Source organism: Alternaria arborescens (assembly GCF_004154835.1).
Source record: "Alternaria arborescens strain FERA 675 chromosome Unknown contig_1, whole genome shotgun sequence".
In the NCBI taxonomy this organism is placed as follows: Eukaryota; Fungi; Ascomycota; class Dothideomycetes; order Pleosporales; family Pleosporaceae; genus Alternaria; species Alternaria arborescens.
Genome location: NW_021167856.1, coordinates 446,797 through 466,457, shown reverse-complemented (window position 1 = coordinate 466,457; position 19,661 = coordinate 446,797). Strand labels below are relative to the sequence as shown.

At 50.4% G+C, this 19,661-nt stretch overlaps 4 protein-coding genes across 4 annotated transcripts; 3 read left to right on the top strand and 1 right to left on the bottom strand.

Moving 5' to 3' along the window:
• Positions 1 to 2,256: 2,256 nt before the first annotated feature.
• AA0111_g176 (hypothetical protein) lies at positions 2,257 to 3,454 on the top strand (the record flags this gene model as incomplete). Its single annotated transcript, XM_028647454.1, has 2 exons — positions 2,257 to 2,706; positions 2,756 to 3,454. The coding sequence occupies 2 exons, from the start codon at positions 2,257 to 2,259 to the stop codon at positions 3,452 to 3,454; spliced, it is 1,149 nt and encodes a 382-aa protein (XP_028512362.1).
• Positions 3,455 to 6,782: 3,328 nt separating this feature from the next.
• Positions 6,783 to 7,820, top strand: AA0111_g175 (hypothetical protein; the record flags this gene model as incomplete). Its single annotated transcript, XM_028647443.1, has 1 exon — positions 6,783 to 7,820. One exon carries the CDS (start codon positions 6,783 to 6,785, stop codon positions 7,818 to 7,820), a length of 1,038 nt encoding a protein of 345 aa, XP_028512359.1.
• Positions 7,821 to 10,022: 2,202 nt separating this feature from the next.
• Positions 10,023 to 12,549, bottom strand: AA0111_g174 (hypothetical protein; the record flags this gene model as incomplete). Its single annotated transcript, XM_028647432.1, has 7 exons — positions 10,023 to 10,275; positions 10,329 to 10,441; positions 10,491 to 10,845; positions 10,900 to 11,339; positions 11,392 to 11,653; positions 12,341 to 12,467; positions 12,519 to 12,549. 7 exons carry the CDS (start codon positions 12,547 to 12,549, stop codon positions 10,023 to 10,025), a joined length of 1,581 nt encoding a protein of 526 aa, XP_028512360.1.
• A 4,369-nt stretch (positions 12,550 to 16,918) lies between these two features.
• Positions 16,919 to 19,453, top strand: AA0111_g173 (hypothetical protein; the record flags this gene model as incomplete). Its single annotated transcript, XM_028647421.1, has 3 exons — positions 16,919 to 17,571; positions 17,624 to 19,094; positions 19,142 to 19,453. 3 exons carry the CDS (start codon positions 16,919 to 16,921, stop codon positions 19,451 to 19,453), a joined length of 2,436 nt encoding a protein of 811 aa, XP_028512365.1.
• Positions 19,454 to 19,661: the final 208 nt, after the last annotated feature.

The window sequence follows — 19,661 nt, the reverse complement described above, 5'->3', positions numbered from 1 at the left end:
TCTTTGAGCTCTTGAACAGATGGATGACGTGCAGCAACATGCATGTAACATACGCTCTACGATCAATAGATAGCGATGTAGGACCGGATTTGTCACTTCCGAGCTCTACGTAAGGCGCTCTTCCCGGAGAAGTTTCGCAATATTCCTTCACGCCGAAGATGCGATGATAGCATGTAACGTGCGTCACCGGTGAGATGACTTTGGCTCGTTTTGAAAAGCCTTGATTGGGCACTGTATATTACCATACAGTAAAGGTCGAGGTGCAATGCTAGAAAGCAGCTAATCAGCGGTAATACTTCACGTCTTTCCAGACTTCGCACTGCGGGAAGCGACCTGGTTTTACTTCTAGGATGGTTGGTTGGGAGCCAGGATTGCTTTATGAATCTAGGAAGGGATGGTCAGAACGAAGGCCAAGAACAATCGTTTTTTTTTTCATATGGGCATTTCCAGATCTCCGCCGGTCCGTAACATTGCAAAGGTCAGAATTGACAGCAGGAAAACTTGGGAGTGGAACGAGCGAGAACCTCAGGGTTGAGAATCCGATGTACAAGCGAAGTCGCCATTGCTTAGGCTATGGCATGATGCTCAAGAAGAGCGGAGCATTATCCTACATTAGTGTAATGTTGACAAAGCCCACACGCGATTCATGAAAAAAGGCCTCAACCGGTAGAACTCAGTCGGCATACATATTGCACTAGACACCAGGTCTAATTGGAAAAATTCTATAAATCGTCTTGTCCCGAAGTAAGGCTTCCTGGCAGCACAGTCCACGATGCCTAGAAAAAGTGGTACGGAGGTCCGCGCCGTAAGCTTATGCGAGTCAACCTACCAGAGCAGGGTCTGAACTATACAAACCTGAAAGGGTACCTGAGTCTAGCGACAGCCTTGTTGGTGCTCGATGTTCAGGGCAAATGGTACAGGGGTGTGTGTAGACGAGTACGGAGTCGCTTAAGAAGGAGCGATGGCATTGGCCTGTTGCGTTCCTGGAGCGCTTGTGGCAGTGTTGTCTGCAAAATACATGTTTCGGGCTTGGAGCAGGATGGCCGGCGAAAAGCTGCCGTGATCTCTTTGTTGTTGTTGATATAGTCGGGTTAATGACGGGTTGATTAGAAATGGGTTTTTAGTAGCTAGATGGAAAATTCAAGCAACGAGCAAGTAAGCACTTTCGTGGGTGATGTCGTCATATACCATTGTGAATATTCTTAGTGAAACCTTGGAACACAACAGCTTCTTGGCGTCAGTCTTGAACGTCGTGTAGGCAGGACAAGTCATACTGTTCACGCGTGATGCTTGTTAGAGGATGCGACTATTCTATCGGTACCAGCCCTAATGTTCCGACAGTGGCGGATAGACAAGACAATATCCAAGGCTGCGTCGAAAAAGACGCGCAATGCTCCATCAGCCACATCGCCCCAGCTCGATCTTCTGCAGCAATGTTCGATGCACGCATCGTATGTGCCCAAGAGACGGAGTTTAGGTAAACGCCCAAGACCTTCGAGACGAGCTCGATTGGGTGATGGTGTCGTCTGCCAAGGTACTAGTGCTGCTTACCCCACACATCGTCGGATCGACCGGCCCAGGTGCTTGTTGTACTTCACTTCAGCCCTGTGTCCTGGGTTCAGACAACGCTGACCTTGTCAATTGAACTCTGACAGGCAAACTATAGATTCTGGCCAGGAAGCCTCAAGCACTACCAAGAGAATCTGCCACTACAGATGACACTGTTGGCAGGAGATCAAAGAGCAAGAGCTGGATATACTTCAGAAACAAATATCCATGGGTGATCGACAGCCCCAATGCCGGCATGCCATACCATGCCACATGCGATGCATGCGGAGAATGCTAGCCAAATTCGATCACGATACATTGGTCGCATCTACAGCTTCAGCTGTGTCATAGCTCCACTTGCGCGATCACTTGGCAAACTCTTTCCGGTTGTCACTGGGCAACGCTGAGAGCTACAAGCTTCGCCCTGGACGACCGTGTTACGAAGAGACCCCTTATTGGTCAACATGGGTTCCGGACAGAACTGGCCGGTGGCGTTTGGTTCGAGATGTGCTTGGAAGAGCAATGCCAACCCTACTTGATACCTGGCGGGACAAATCGTCTGTGGCTATGTGCATGGGTGCCATAGTACTTATTACCCAACTTCCCCTCTGGTAGTGAAGCATCTGGAAATCATCCACCTCATACTACCTTCTTTCGTTCCATCCCAGCATCGATCACGTAGTAACGTCAGCTTGAACTCTCATCATCATGCTCAAGCATCTCTCCATACTTGCCCTTGCGAGCTTCGCGCTGGCTCAAAATGAGACCGTTCCGGACCTTGCAGCTGCGTTGAACTCCACGGATGAGCTTTCAACTCTTCAGTCGGTCATTCCTGCGGGCGTATTGGAGACATTGGCTGGTCTCACCAACATCACTATTCTCGCCCCCTCCAACTCTGCTTTTGGAAAAATTGACAACGAGACACTTTCGGGACTTACCTCTAACGAAGGGCTTCTCACTGCCCTTTTGCAATACCACGTGCTCAATGGCACATTCCCTTCCAGCGCTATCACCAACACGAGCGCTTTCGTCCCTACCGCGCTGACCAACCCTCTTTTCACCAACGTCACTGGAGGTCAGGTTGTCGAGGGTGTAACCAGCGGCGACAATGTAGTATTCTACAGTGGTCTCTTGACTAACTCTACTGTCACAACAGCGGTATGTGATCCTCTCTCTACCTCCCCATTTCGACCGCTAATAGTCTCAGGATGTAAACTTTACTGGTGGTGTGATTCACATCATTGACACTGTGTTGGCTATTCCCGAGAACACTGCCGACACACTTTCCGCTGCTGGACTCTCTTCCCTTCGTGGAGCCATCAATGCGACCAATCTGTTCGACACCGTCAACGACACTCCCGACATCACTATTTTCGCCCCCAACAACGAGGCTCTCCAGAACATTGGATCTGCGCTTAGCAACCTCAGCACCGAGGACATTACCAGCATTCTTACTTACCATGTTGTCACACAAGGCGGTATTGGCTACTCATCGACTCTTGAGAATGGCACTACTCTCACTACTGCCAACGGCGAGGGCCTTACCATCACCATCGGTGACGGCGGCATCTTTGTGAACAACGCTCGTGTTGTCGCCTCCGATATTCTTATTGCCAACGGTGTCGTTCACGTCATCGATGAAGTCTTGAACCCCTCCAACGCTACCGTTGCTGACTCTACTTCCGACGAGGGTGAGCCTGCGTTCGAGGGAGCCTCATCTGTTTCCGACGTCCCGTACACCAGTGGTCAGCCCACTCCTACTACCAGCATCAACCAGGAGGCTACCGAGGCTGCTGACCCCACCAACTCTGCTGCCACCAGTGCTGGTGAGAACGCAGCCCCTAGGCAAACCGGTGCCATTGGCATGGGTGCGCTTTTCGGTGCCGCTGCTGTTTACTTCTTGTAAGCCCAGCATACTGTACAAGGGCTGTCGCGTAGATGATATCCAGGGGGATGATATATGAAGAACGATCGTTATAGCTTAATGTAATATACCTGAGCGATACATATGCTCACCCAGTCACGTTGTTAGACATGAATTTAAATTTTGCTTTTTGTCGAAAACTACAGAACGACTTGTGCATTTGTGCATTTGACCTTCTCGCTGTTCTGTTCCAACTAGTAATTGGATAATAGTCAACAACAGAATTTGTAACAACGTGGGCAGATGCTTTGGGTTCTTCTAGGATTTGTAGCTTGATGTGACAGTTTTCTCCACCTCCTCAAGATTAATAGCTTTGTTTCATCTCGGAAAACTTACCCGGTATCACACCAATCGCACGACTGTCTGATGAGATGATGACGTCTTGCAATACACCTACTGCATTGTTCACAAGGGACAACTCCTTCCTATGCACAAAGGTCTACGACATAACGCGGTCCAGCCAAAAGAGATGAGATCATGGGAGGTGTCTGATGACTTGGGACCTTGCGCAAAACCTTCTTCGGTTGTAATTTAACCGAGACAATTCGTCCATGTGGCCTTGCATTTCGTGCCTGCTAAACTGGTCTCACGAACTGTGCCACAAAGTAGCGCTCAAGCCACCGCACCGGCTGCCCCATTAAAACAGTTTCAGCATGCTCGGAGCTTACAAGTTTCCGTGCTAAAGAACTACTCCAACAAGGATTCAAACGCTAAACACTCACGACATTTTAGTGCTGCATTCAACGCCTACTGCATAGGGCAATTTTAACTTTTGGCGGTAGCTCAAGGAAGCACTTAGATTTCGTGAACCCTATCGCGTATCAATGCCGGATCCTGTTCACCCGCGCGATGATGTCGACACGGCTGCCCCCTGGATGCGTGAACTCCCACTTTCTGTGATAAAGCAAACGTGAGTGCTTACACGAAGTGTCACCATACGGGTACCTGTCTGCAGCTGTGACGGGCTGATATCAGGAATGGCACCAGGGACAAGGGTCCCATTGTACGCAAATATATTGCTCAGTTGTGCAAACGAAACAATGTCGGATCCGACCAGAAGGGCCGTCGAAATTTCGAAGGAAGCGGGTATTGATCCTTCCATAGCACGGACGTCATAGAAACATCAACGCAGGAATGACTCTAGCAATCTACAAAAACCAGCGAGAAATTGTGCTACCATCGTATCGTACACGATTCTGCTATCGCTGAATATCTTGCCAGAAGAACCGACAAAAGGCTAATGTTCGGGCCTCCACAACAGCGGATGCATGCAGTTGCTTGGGATAGGCCCCTAGTGTTTCGCAATGTCCGTGCTTTCGATTGGCGAAAGGAATTCGAAGATCAGAGATTGGATCGCCAACTAGGGCCGTGATGGCTCCGGGATCTCATTCGACCCTTTCACAGTTCTCCCAGCCTTCCACACGATAAATACATCAAGGTTTGCCTCAGGCTCAAGACAACAACCATACCTGCTCAGCGCTTGGGCAAAGTATTATCTGTATGACTTCTTGAGAGTGTGCGCTGTAGAAGTCCGTCATAAGGTTGCACAACCATAGCACAACAATAACGACCAAGAAAAGACATCTCGTTCCTGGTCCCGCAACCTGTCATTCCCCATATCCGCGCTTTCGGTGGCGCTAAACCCTTGCCAATCCAGCTCAGGATTCGTAATCTCCAGAAACAGCCGAAGGAATCGACCTGTCGAACCTTAGTGTTGTCGCCATGACACGCTCGTGGCGTACATGCATTTTTCTGATTGAGCCGCTGATCTCGTCCGCTGCAGATTTAACATGCCGGCGTTCAGCTTTAAGAGCAAGATAGTTCATGATTTGTTAACGGCATTATGCTCGGTTGATGCCCGTGCGGAGTGATATCCAAGTGGGGTGTGGGAAATATATGAGTGTTCCCAGAGCTGAAACATTGCGGTCCGTCTTACACGCGCTTGGGTAAACTGTTCATGGTTCAACCGATGCGATACCACACCAGATACCGTACACTCGACACTTACGCTCATTTCTTTTTCAGTCCTCAGTAGCTGCGGCGTCGTTTTGATTAGGACATCGCATCATGTTTCGCCTATCAAGATCTCGGAAAGATAAGGAGGAGAGGCATACAACCGATGTGTAAGTTTGCTCGAGCAACGCCATTTATCCCTAAAACATGCAATGTGGAGGCAACAGGGCGAGACCACTGTGATACCTGAAGTATTTTCATGGTACTATGTTGAAACACTACAGGCCGTTCATCACTAACATGGTGTTATATCAACTTACTAACCATCATTAGATCCGAGCCGTCTCGACCAAGATCCATCAATGAATCCACCAATCGGACCTCTACATCATTCAAATCAGTGCCAGTTCCAAGGGCAGTTACACGACCAGCGGGTCCCTCATTCCATACCGAAAGTTCAATCCTGCGCACATATCAAACCGTAGCATATGATGCTTGGGATGTGCCACGCCTGACTAAAACCCCATGGGAACTCGAACGAGCCAAGTGGAACTCAACACAACGACGCTCAAGACCCCAATATCGATTTCCTGCGCAAGTCTTCAAGAACCTCCCTAAAGAGGTATACAACTGCATAGTTGCGCAACTTGAAAATATCCATCAAGACCGCGACCAAGCTTGTTCATCATGCTATTTACGAGACCTTCACAGCCTTTCCTTGACGAGTCGTGCATGGGAAAAGGCTACAAGTACAACCATGTACTACAGAGCCCTAGTACTTGCTAATGAAGAACACACTGGGCTCCCGAAGCTCAGGATCAAAGGCACAAGTAGACTTAAACTACTACGGAGGACGCTTCGCGCCAACTCAGGATTAGCTCGACGTGTACGAGAACTACACATGCTTGACTTCCAGTCGCTCTATCAAAATGCAACCATCGAGCGAGAAGAGATTGCGAACTTGGTAGCTTCTTTGGTCATGGCCTGTCCACGCTTAGAACGCCTGGTAGGGTTTCACGTCCACTCCTCGCAGGCATTTGATCGGTTGTCACATGCGCTGTCAACAAGACCAAATCTCAAGGAGCGGGTGTTGATATTGGCCGATACAGATATGGAGACGGGAGTAGACGATGATGAAGAGAGGCTACGAGGCATATATGTTGCCGAATGCGACCCAACCGAACGCTTCCTTGAACTCAGCTCTATCCATTCCGCGCTATCTACTTTGGTATTGCATCAAGAGCAGGGTCGGTCTTTGATAAGCCTAAATTTCCGAGCTATTGTTGGGACTTTTCGAAACTCTCCTTATATGCGTCATCTTGTGGTATCTGGACTGGCGGCGAATTCGTTCGCCAGCATGGCCCTGAACGCTATACCATCTAATCTAGAATCTCTGCGCCTTGAGAATCTCCCCGGCATAACGGAAAAGAGCATACAACGCTTCGCCATCTCTCAGCAGGCAATTTCCATCCAAAAGCTGGCACTCATAGACTTGGACATTGAAAGTGTTCTCACCATAGCAGACATACTGTCTCCACACCTTGCGAGTCTAACAGAATTCTCACTTGTTCAAACAAGCGCCCCTACCTTACTGTGTCGAAGCTCGGAGCCTAGTTTTCGATCGCCGTCGCTTCGATTTATCCACTGGGAGTTATGCTCTGAGGCTTCTCCTCTGCCTTCGTTCATTTCGTCTTCGTCCATTGAACTGCCAGAATCGCGAACATTCCCTTTCACGAATCTCGAACCAATCGCTTGCCTCGCGACGTCTCTGCTTGCGGTAGGTATCCAGGCACACGCCTTCCCATCGCTCCGTCGCATTCGCATACCTCACGATCCCCAAGGCGTCATCCAATCGCTCTGTAAGCCTCTCGCAACAGCACTTCTCCCATCCGATACGTCCAAATTTGCGACTGCGTCACGTATCTCCACTTCAGACGGGTTTTCCATCATGCTAGAAGAGCCTGCTACATTATCACCCAAAATGCATGGATCCTTTACCTACAGGGCGACGTCGGCATCACGTGTAGATTCTGTAGTCGGCTCTACGATGTTCGATCCAAGTCCTACAGAAGTCGTCCTTACGCCGATGCGATCGCGTCTCGTAGCACAGTCGCGTATCCTTGCTGCTAGGAAGAATGCGACCATGGTCATTCGCGTTTCTGACCCCGAGGGCAAAGTGAGAGTGAACAAGATTATCGGAGGCCATGTCGGCCATATAGACAGTAAGATTACTTACGACATTAAGACGGCTGGGCGGAGTGGATGGATCACGGGGATAGCTGACTTGGTCGGCGACAAGGGCACAGAGCTACTTCGGTGTGATCGAGCAAGTTGTGGACATCTTGTTAGTGGAGGAACCGGACACAGCGTCTCGATGGCTGAAGATCTCTTCTGAGGTGAGATGTTCTTTTGGCGGATCCCGAGATCATCTTCCCTGCTCTCGACCATTCACTGGTATGCTGAATGCTTCAACTTGTCAGCTTGCTTACGCGACATAACACGATACCCAGTTTTTGTTTGACCCAGGCCTGAGTAATGTCTAATGCGGAACCAGTCCGCATATTTTGTAATATCAGAGCCGTTGGAAACGTATCACTTACAGGATTCATATTTAATGAAGAGTGCAAGAGGCCAGGTAGCAACTTGAGCTATAGGATAATTAAATAGGATGTTGATGATTCTTCGCTCACGCATTCAGTAGACCATGCGTTTTCCAACATGCCGACGCTGTGGCCAACGCATCGCGATCTGATCACGTCAACCGTTTGCATGACAGGGGTGCCGGGAATGACGGCCGACGTGTGCTTGATGGGATATTCGGTCCGAATCCAGATAATCGCATAGTTGGTGGTGGTGGTGGTGGTTATTGTAATTACGCTGAATTGGAGCCAATCGGAACCATGCCTTCCCTTGGGCGAATGTCTTATTTGTGACAACCAGGATAGAGTGTACTTGACGTATGGTGTGGAGATGGTATCGCGAGATGGGATTTGATTTGCGCATGTTGGCAATAAGCAAGCACATGCGATTGTGAATTATTTTTGACGTTTCCAAGGTTCCATGCAGATGTTCATATGAATTTGTCCACCGGCTCCTCTACCGGGTGACACCATAGGTAGGTATCGCTTGATTTCCGCTCTTCTCGTGGTTGCATGTACGTCAGCCTGGAAAGATATCCTCCGCCGCGTTAAAGCTGGATGATCGTCGGTGCGGGAGCGCCGCATGCTCATTGGCAGGCGGAGTGATCAAAATTTGGTTGTGGCTCAAGCATCTAGCATTCATAAGGCACACTAGTCTGGATATGGAGTTCAGTATCGAAATACTCAAACCGCTACACCCCTCTCAGAGGCAGCGTTTCGCGTGTGCGTGCAGCCTCCCCATGTGGAGTGGATAAATCCTCGAAAAAGAGGTAGCGAGGTACTTCCAAATACGTGGCCTCCATTTGTATGCTTGGCAGTTGGTTCGACACCACTTTGTTTACCGAGCGGTTTCAGCTCTACAGTAGGGATGGTATGTTGCAACGGAAATCTGTAGAAATGCATCTGAGGATAACTAGATTCCGAGAGACTGGTTCGTCGAAGCTAGAACATAGTCGGACAATGGTTGCAATGTCAGGATATAAGGGCGGGAAGATACTTGGCCGGGCCATTGCGGCTTCCGCGGAGAGCAAACCTCACAAAAAGGCCAGAGCTGTCGCTCTCTGACTGATGCACCTGCTCAGCTCATACAACAACACCCCGAAAGCCCTTACCGACCAAAGGATGGACCTTTTCCTGATGCCTACCCGAAAGAACTATCTGCCGCGAGTGGGTCATTTAACCACGGCAGAAGCCGAAGTCCCCACGCGTGCCCTCTAGATTACCGGGATCAGCAAGGTGCAAAGCTGCAACCAAGATATGTCGTTCTCAGGTACGGATAGTATCATCGTCTTGAGGATGTAGATTGACTCAAAGCCAGTTGCGAGATCGAGATATGCGCTGCAACCGCGAGCGTTAAAATTTATCCAACCAAAAACATCGAACGACTCGAGTCGGTTCTCGATCATGATCATCATTGGCCATGGTGAAGTTTTTAGCGGGATCGCTTTTGTGAAGAGTCGAGACGTTCCACCGATCGCCGCACCGGTACGATTCATCCGGTCTGGCCTTGGCATCACAATCATCAAAGTGGATACGGTAGAGCTACGAGAGCCACATAGCTGAAAGCCGGTAGTGGAGTTCGGGGCTGGATTGTTTCCGCGGACTTGAACGACTGTTATATGAATAGCCTCGCGCTGCCTAGAACGCGTCTGGTTCTTTTCAGCCAAGCTTGCACTTTCTTACAAGTATTGAAGTATGTTACATTTTTATTTTGTTGTCCTTTTACCTCCGTCAATTATTGTACCCAGAACTTACTCTAGGATCGTCGATCATTGAAACTGATCCCTCAAATGCGGTTTTCACTGACAGCCGCCCCGTTAGATGACCAACGCCCAAAACTAAACGATAGACACACCGATGATGACCACAAAATGCGAAAGCAGGTCTTGCCGAGAAATCCCCACATTGAACCAAACTCCGGAATTGCAACCCGAACGGCCCGAAACTCTACGACAATATTATGCTACCGGCTTTACTGGAATGTGTCCCTCTAGTTGAGGCATAATCTCAAGAACCTTTGGGTCGACTGTCCAGTTGCTCAAATCGGCGATGGTACTCTCAAATAGCGGCGTCATGCGGGTGTACCCTGATTCAATATCCCAGTAGTGGCACGCATCGTCCGCATATGGCCACGTAACACCGATGAGGCCGACGATATGGGCAACTGGATATTCCCGGGGATGTTGATATAGTAGCTGGCGAAGTTGAGGCCTGTAGAACTGTTAGTAGGAAGCCTTCATCAAAGAAAGAATCTGGAAACATACCAAGGAACCAGATCAATGAGCAAATCATATGGAGATGTCTCCTGCTTCCCTACTGGTGGCATCAACCATTCCGGATTGGCATTCATATTCTCTACACTTGGCCAAATGAGATACTGTAGATGCATTAGCTACGACTCGGCGCCACGGGAACGATGGACTTACCCGCATCAGTTTGGTCAAAAGCCATGTGGACGCCAGTCTAACAGGAAGAGGAGACGCCGGAAGCAGCTTATTTACTGTTCTGGAACACCATGTCGAGACTGGCTGCGCATCCTGCGGATCCAGGAAACCCAGTAAAAGAGTGTCCACATCGATCTCAGACCTTCCAAATATCTGTACCTCACTCCACCCATTCGCAAGTAGATCTCGTTTCGTCCTCCGGTAAAACGCACAATCGAACCCGAACTTGTTCAAGGCGTTCGCTGCAGCCTCGAGGCTGAGTGGGGATGGGTTCGTGGGCACGGCAACATCAACGGCATTGTCATGCGAATAAGCCAGTGAGGACTGGCTTTGTTCTCTGCGTAAGTACTGTCAGCTATCGTTTGTAGACATTTTGACTGATCATTCTCACCTTTCTTCTCGAGAGGAACTGCCGTAAGATGAGCCCCCCATAGGATGCGTATGGCCAGTAAACGGCTCGCTGCTGTTTGGAGTCCCGAACGAATCGGCATCTGGGAGTGCTGGTGTCGGACCCAAAGACTCCTGCTTCTCGCTCAGTGGCATCCCAGCCGTAGCCGGAAACATACCTACCGAAAGCGCCTTCTTGACTTCATCGGCTGAATGATGTGCAAATCCATTCTTCTCAAGCTCGGACGCCCAATTCGCTGCCGACGCGCGATCCGGTGCCATTGCCAGCAGCGACACAACGGACTTCATATCGTCCAATTCCTTGGCCAGTCGCCTGACGTGAGCCCTCAGTTGAGTTGTTGTTTTACCATCTTCTGCCACATCATAGACACAGGTGAGGTTTTTTGATTGACAGGTGTTGCACTTGGGCCTCACACCATCACACTGAACCACATGTTAGTCTACTCATCCCAACATAGATGAAGTGGATATGTACCTTGGATTTGCGTTTTCTGCAACTTTCACATGCTATAGATGTGATCTTGCCGCGAGGGGTTCGTAACGCATAGGTACCAGCAATCGGAGACTGGTGCTGTCCTCGAGCGTTTGCAAGGGCGCCCCCAAGTCCCTGCTTGGGTGCCAGCGGGGCTTTGTGATTTGCAGCGGCGGACGCTGCCAGTGGACGAATCACTAGATTCGTTTGGTTGGTATCGAGGTGGAGGGGCACTTGACTTTCGTCCCATTCAGAGGGCTCCTGGCTAATGAATTGTTAGCGAAATCCAGGTCGAAGTTCTGAAATTGCAGTTTCAGGTCTGGATGCATCCTGGTGGTTGCGCATTCGGTCTGCGCATCTTGTTGCGTAAACACGCATCCATATGCGCGCCTTCGATGGTGCTTTGGACCCCGCGCCCGCAGCCCAAATCTGGCAACCCGGAGAGCAGTGCCGAAGAAATCCTTGGATGGGTAGCAATGCACGGGTCATCCTGACGCCGCAACGGGCAGGTCTCTCAAATTACCGCCATGATAATCAGGAGACTCTGAATGGAGGACTTATTCTCCGTCGCCAGTAGAACTTGCCGAAACGCACAGCCACGGGCGGACGTAAGACGAAATGCCGATCCTTTCCCGGGAAGACTACTTCTTGGACAATCTCTCACGATTCCCGTATATTTCTTGGCATATCCGGATCGTACCGGTACTTCGATACATGCTCTGTCTTTGTGGTCGATGATGTGGACTGGAGCCGTCCGCAGGCCTGAGGAAACGCCATCGCTCGTCGTACTGAAAGGCCATCTGTCACGCTCTGGGCGTTGGTTGAGTAATTTGAAGAATCGTGGTAGGGTGCCAGGTGGGCGCGAGATGTGTCCTAACCGGTCCAGAGAAGGGAATCGATTGCTGTCGTGTATACCATGGTGGGGATATTCTGCAAAGACTGACATACTCACATTTGGATCCCTTGAGCTTGTCCAACAGCCTCCGAGGCACGACGCATCAAGCGGGGATTTGCGCTACCTTGCGGAAGTCCTTCTAAGGTGTCAGGCAAGCTGCCACTGCCATACCAGTAGTTCAATCCTGAGGTGTATATTAGTGGGGGATCAAGAGCTGGTCATATTGCCGACGTACCCGGAGACGAATTCGATGATTGTGCCGGCATGAATGCGAGCATATCTCAGGGCGGAGTTATCAACAAAAGGAGCTATGTCGGAGTAAGGTGGTGGAGGGAAGGATTTGCTTCTGCAAAATTCACATGAAAGATCCGCAATGCATATCGGGCATTAACTTTGTATATCCTCTACTAGAGCACTGAGCCTGAGGTTCATTAGTGCCCGGCGAACTCCTATGCGGAACTGCTGACACGCACATAGAGCTGGGACGAAGTTTCAAAAGCGTCGCCCATCTAAACACCAGCTTTCGGATGCAGCTGGATCTAGTGTTTTAGCGCACCACACAGCGACGACCGCGGGGAAATCGGGTTAGCGGACGGCACTGTTGGACTAGGCTAGAACGGCCGCTCCTACGAGATGCTGGCAAAGGCATGCGAAACCGAACGCGGGTAGGTGACCCCATGATCCTATGTCATCGTCTTTTCGTTTCGTACAAGTCGCGATCGTGAGAGTAGTTTGCTCTGCGCCAGTTGCCTCCCAATGCGCCGTATGCACGATCAAGGTTGGTATGTGGAATCGGACCCTTTTTCTTGGTGTAAACATAGGTACGGTTAGATCACGCCCGCCGATCATCACTTTGCATGCTCACTGGTGCAGTGACGTGCGGCAGATCGTCCTCAAATCAACTTCCAACGAAGTTCCAGGCCTCCATGGCTTAGCATGCTGTATGATCTCAATCTAACGTGGACGCTTGCTGGTATTTCGCTAGGGACACGTAGAATCTATGCAGCACACTCCTCTTGGCCCAAGCCGGAGTGGTAATATCTAATCGGACCGATAGCTTTCAAAGCTTGCTGGATGTGTTGCCGCGTCGAAGCGCCTGGCCAGGATCCGCCTTGAGAAAAATGCAGTGTGTTTAGACCATTAAGCATAGTCGTGTGTGACGTAGTTTTTAAGTTTGCCAATGTCCGCTTCGCGTGAGACCCTCAGGACGCCCGGAGGTTAAGACCAACACAGCCAAGCGGCTACCACCAGGGTCAATAGTCACGCAGCTGGGCAGGAACACTCTTCCCGCACGCGCATTAGAGTGCATAGCGCCACCAACGAGCCACGCCATGCGCATTGTAGAGAAAGTCATGTCGACGCGCTTATTCTTTCCACGTTGTATCAGAAACGGATAGATTACTCTCGTAGAGCGAGGTGATCGACTCGGCAGGTATATGCTTCTTCGACTGCGCCCCCACTCAGTATCTACACAAGAAAACACTACCCGAGATCTTCACTTTACCAAGGCTGGATACTCGAATACACCTTGACCAGACTACATAGTGACATAGCGGCGAGTCTGAAACTACCGACACCATTGTCTTTTTCAACCTTTAGAGGACGCCGTCTGTCTTGATACTATTGTAGTGCCCCTTCATCAAGCTTGTTCCTGACACTTTCTCAAATGTCATCAAGCAATTATTTGAAGTCGGCCCAAACTTGGCCCAAGAGGGCATTTGTACCCTAGGACGGAACACGAGGCTTTTCGTCTAGCTTCTGGCCAGAAGACCCAGGTACGGGGAAGTCTTCGCCAACGCTTCTCTAGCACATTGCTCTAGCCATGTGTGATTGGACTTCCGACCGCATCTATGACCTAGGTAACGCCATCTCACCGAGCATTCATCCGTACTAGGTACAACCACGTGCTTCACGCCTCGAAGAGCAGAAGCCGGAATTGAGGTTACTAGGTCAATGTAGATTTGTGATGCTTTTATTTCATGTTCACGCGTTTTGGTGGTCGTGGTCGTCGTTGTCGTCGACGTGGTTTTGGTTGGGGTCCAAATGCCGTATTCTGCCTGGGCAGATATTCTGCTCTCCCCAAAAAAGAAAACGGATGCGCCTACCATTTTGGATGTAACCTGGCGAAGCCGACCTTCACACCGAGATTTGCTCCTCCACATTCCGTTTGTAACCTTGGGCTATGAATACGCGAATACGCGAATAGGCACCCTAAAACTGCAGAATTTGCTGCTACTTACGGACCTGCGCTAGATCTCGCGCGCCTTGATATCTCAGACGTCTCAGGAGGATAACTAAGATTGAGGTAAAATGCTATCCATTCGACGACATACCGCTGATTAGATTGCTATGAGACCCTGGCCAAGGATCTTCAAGATTTGGTAATGTTTGATTTTATGTGCGAATGGAGGCGTACGTCCTAAGCTGCACGGTTATCTCACTTGCTACAGTCTTCAAGGATTGTGCGCCTCCGACGTTCACCTCTTGCTATGCACTATTGACGTAGAGGCTTGGAACCGAAGAATCACCTTGGCATAGATTGGAGATCAGGAGTTCAAGACAAACTTCATTGTTAAGTGTGCCATGGTACCCCCTTCTGGTGCGGCCGACTTTGCCCGATTGATGACGTATAGTATCGAGGGATCGTTCGTCAACTTGGGATACACGACTGCGTATGCGCCGTAAAACCGAAAAGCTTGGTTTACAAGCGTCGAAGAGGCGTAGAAGACGAATGTGCGGAGGATATAGATCGAGGTCCAGACCTGATTTTCTCACAGTCCCCTGCTGTCGGTTCTCTATCTTGTCCCGGCAGTCTGGCACACGCTATATCAGGGTCCCTACCGTTTCGTACTCTCAGCACGTCAGCGGCTGCGGGATCGACTCCGCCAAGTATAATTGGTTCGGCTGCTTGTCTAGCTCAGTCACAGGGTCATCCAACCACCGAAGATCTTCGGTGACAAACATAGATCGTTAGCACAAAGGAATGCTTGAAAACGTGGCTAGCAAAGCCACCAGAAGAGGCACCCTTCGGATAGGGTCTCATTCGACGCACCCGTTCCGCCTCTTGTGAAGAATAAGCTCTCCTAGATATTATCTCCTGCATATTGCACGAGTCTTATCCATCGCTTTGATGTAGTGCGAAGTTTGTTTTGCCTGAGCTTCCCTATCGCGCTACACCGTCGAACATCCACATGTATCTCCTAGTTCCGGGGGAGCAAGTGTACGATGTGTTTCCTATGACTGCCAAACGTATGGCCCGTGTTTCAATGGGAAATAGTACGATTTCGTAGTTTGCCAACTGGCTCCAGAGCCCATTGCTCACCGCCGCAACATAACATGGACTGTGCTTTTGATACCAATACGCCCAAATGGTGGAAGTGCTTCGTATTCTGCTGCGCCTCTACCCAAGGGGCATGTTGCGCCCAGTCGCTTAGACAGTTATGAGGCAACTGTAGCAAGCATCTGAACTGTTGACGGTGATCATATTTGACATAGTTCCGCGGATATGCGAAGATTGACATGCCTCAGCATTGCACTGCCTCGCTGGCCCATAGCCGACATGTTACTGTTACATGGATCGGCTCGCGAATCTTGGGTGCGGAAGATCTTCGAGTGCGTGAAGCTAGACGGAGGGAGGCGCAAACAACCAAGTGCTTAGCCTCATACATGCGATCGAGGGTCGCAGAGCCTCGGTAGACATCGATGCGAGGATGGGTGTGCTTTCGGGGGGATGTCGCCGATGCAATTAGTTCCAGGCCCAAATAGGTACCGTTGAGCCCGAGGCGTGACACAATAAACCCAACACGCACCAGTTTCTTCTGCGCAGATCCGGACTAGAGATTCATGATCTCTGGTTATGGATATCAGCATTAATCATAAGAGTTCGACCAAACAGCTCTTGCCTCTTGCACGACGGAAGTCGCAGAAAACGGACGGCGAGGTACAAGCGCTCTTTTAATCGGCGAGTCTCCCATCAGATGCCGGCTCAGGATGCATACGATTTGCAACAGTCTCGAGTCCACACAATGAGGCAAGTTTGATTCGACCTCTTCGTCACATCGAATGAACGGTTCTCCGCGCGGGATAGAACTCTGGCCAACTTCCATGGAGCTCGCTGTGCGCGTGCATTCTAGCGGTTCCGTCCAGCTACTGTATCTGCATACAGCTCAGCATAGGACCATGGCTGCGTATTGGAATAGGTAGGTAGGTAGGGACTTGGCAGGCAGCGTCGAAGCAGCTCATATGGGCTTTGGGTTGCTTCTGCTCGAAAGCCCTTCCTAATTTACTCCAGTGATGTTGGAACACATGAATGTTGGTGTGGAAGTAGCCGAAGTTTTGATATTGGATACGCCCAGCACGGTCACGTGATACGCTTAGGTAATAACAAAAGCTCTGACACCATTTGCACTTTCCCCGCTGTATCGCGAAGCCAACCGCGACAAGACCACGACGAATTCCCTCATCACCAGCGCGTTCCTGCTAACTACATCGGTGTGATCGCGCCTGTCTCTTCTTCTCTGCTACACAGTCAGTGATAGAGACACTCAATCTTGTCATCAACAAGAAGCAAGCTGACGCCCAGGATCCCTTCTCTAAAGCAAGATAGCGTCGCACAGCACCACAACAAGAGCCAACATGACAAAGTCTCGCTCAAGCTCTGCATCAGAGGGCGAGGTCTTGGATACCCGACACAAGGCAAACACAGTCAACTCGCGCAACGAACCTGCGATTAACGGCTCAAACAGGTCCTTTGGACTGGATGGTGCTTATGATAACTACCGCGCCTTGAGTCGATCTCCTTCGCCATACCGCCGCAAGCGCACACCGTCACGATCTCCGTCGCCATATCGGAGAAGCCGCGCCGTCGACCGATCGCCATCGCCTTACCGACGAAGCCGAGCTGATCAAGCTGGGAATGATTCAAGGGGCTACAAGCGCAAGGCCTCTCCGCCGCGCAGTCGCCCTGACAAGCGATACCATGCTGATCATAGCAGACACGGTGATTCTCGACGAGCTCCAGGACCTCACCAGACCAGTTTTGTGAAGGAACAGAAGGACGTACCAGATCGGTCGCATGCAAAGCCTATATCATACGCCGAGGTCGAGAACCCGAATCCTGTCCCAGACTTCCGAGAGTCTCTGCCGACCGACAAGCGACCTCAGAACTCGCGCCACAGTGACAAACAGCGTGAGAAGACTCGCCAGACGCAGCAACAGAGCAGACAGACGCCGTCCGAAGATTCCAATTCTCAAGCAAAGCAGGCAAGCGTGGCCGAAGATGTTGAGATGTAAGTGGACCAGCTCCCAATCAACCACATCTAAGAGCTGACTCTGCAACAGGACGTCCGTCGACGATACTACTGATTACACCCCAGCTCCTGTCGAAGAGAAAGTCCCCACCCAAGAATCACGCGAAGAGAAGCGTCGACGATGGGCTGCTATACGCGCAGCTGCTGAGCAAAAGAAGTCGAAAGAAAACCTTCTCCAGCAGGCTGTCCTTACTAACGCGTCCGAAGCGACGACGCCCAATGTTGCTTCCCCAGCAGCCTACGCAGACAGCCCCATATCACCGTTCGCATCGCCTCGCAATGGCGACCTCGACTCTGTACCCGCCTCTCCAGACGTCATGATAATTGATAAGCAGGGTGGGATCAGTGCCGGTAACAGTCCTGCCGCAGCGAGTCCATCAGCAGCGGACTATGACCCCCTACAGGACATGTTGGATGACCGTGATCGAGCGGCGAAGAAGAATCAGAGCTCAGAAGTGTCCTCGGATGCGTACCGCGAAACCGATCCGAAAGACCTTTCTACCCTTCCAGCTGAGAAGGTAGCGCCTGTCAAAAAACAAAAAAAGGAATTCGACATGTTCGCTTCTGACGACGAAGACGAGGAGGAAGATGTTGGGACTGAGGACGTTGTCGCTGCGAAAGGCACTGTACTTGACGAGAAGATGCTCGATAATTGGGACGACCCCGAAGGATACTACAAGCTAATCAGCAACGAGCTGGTGGATGGTGGACGTTATCGCATGATCAAGGGTCTTGGGCGTGGTGTTTTCGCTAACGTCGCACAAGCTGAGGAGATCAACACTGACAACGGCGACACGAATTCGAGAATTGTCGCTATCAAGATGATCCGCAGGAACGACTTGATGAGAAGGGCCAGTCAGAAGGAAATGGACTTCTTGCGCAAAGTCAACGAGGCAGATCCACAAGACAAGCGCCACATCATCCGCTTGCTGGGGTCGTTCGACCACAAGGGTCATTTGTGTATTGTGTTTGAGCACATGTCGAAGAACTTGCGGGACTTACTCAAGGAAGAAACTAACGGCCACGGTCTTACGCTTCCAGCTGTGCGTATCTATGCGCGTCAGATGTTCCTTGGTCTCCAACACTTGCAAAATTGTCAGGTCATTCACCTCGATCTGAAGCCAGACAATGTCTTGGTCTCTGCTGATAAGAAGACCATAAAGCTTGCCGATTTTGGTACCGCGGTCGACAAACGAGACGTTATCGAGCGCACCGAGTACCTCGTCAGTCGGTTCTACCGCGCACCTGAGATTATACTCGGTATGGACGTTGGCTATCCTGTAGACATGTGGGCTGTAGGTTGCACCGTATATGAGTTATGGACTGGCAAAATTCTTTTCACTGGACGATCAAACAACCAGATGATCAAATCCTTCATGGACTGCCTGGGATGGCCGAGCGAAAAACTGCTCAAGAAAGGCCTCGTCAACAACATTCTTGAGAACTTTGAACTGGGACCCCCACTGAAATTCATCAGCCGTGAAATTGACCAATACAACAAGGTACGCTTTCGTTATACATTTGAGAGATGGAGCTAATTTTTTCACAGCTCTCTGTTCGCAAGATCGAGCAGCAGAAAAGGATCAGTCGCGACATGAAGACTAGAGTCCACGACGCCGCCCGAAACATATCTAGTGGAGGACCAACTGTCAGCGAGTTAAACGATCTAGCGGATTTGTTGAGTGCTAGCCTACACATGAACGTCGAGAAGCGCATATCACCAAAGGAAGCTCTTGCACACAAGTTCTTTGCTAACAAGAATCCTGCGCCCAAGACTGCCACGACCACGAAATCTGCTGTCGTCAAGCCGCCCATGATGAAGCGTAGTACCCCAGTTGGTACGCCTGGTGTTCGTCGGTAAGCACTGCAGAATGGATTTTTAGCGTTGCAGTTTTATTGACTTTCGGCGTTGTTCTGCTTCTCTGCTTTCAGTATGAAGTGAGGGGCCGTTTTCGAGGGAGGCGCCCGGGCATCCGTTTGAGATCCTGATTATGGGAAATCAACATAACTGGTTAACAGGCATTCATCAAACTGGTTTGTGGAATCAGGGACGTTAGCTGTAGAAAACA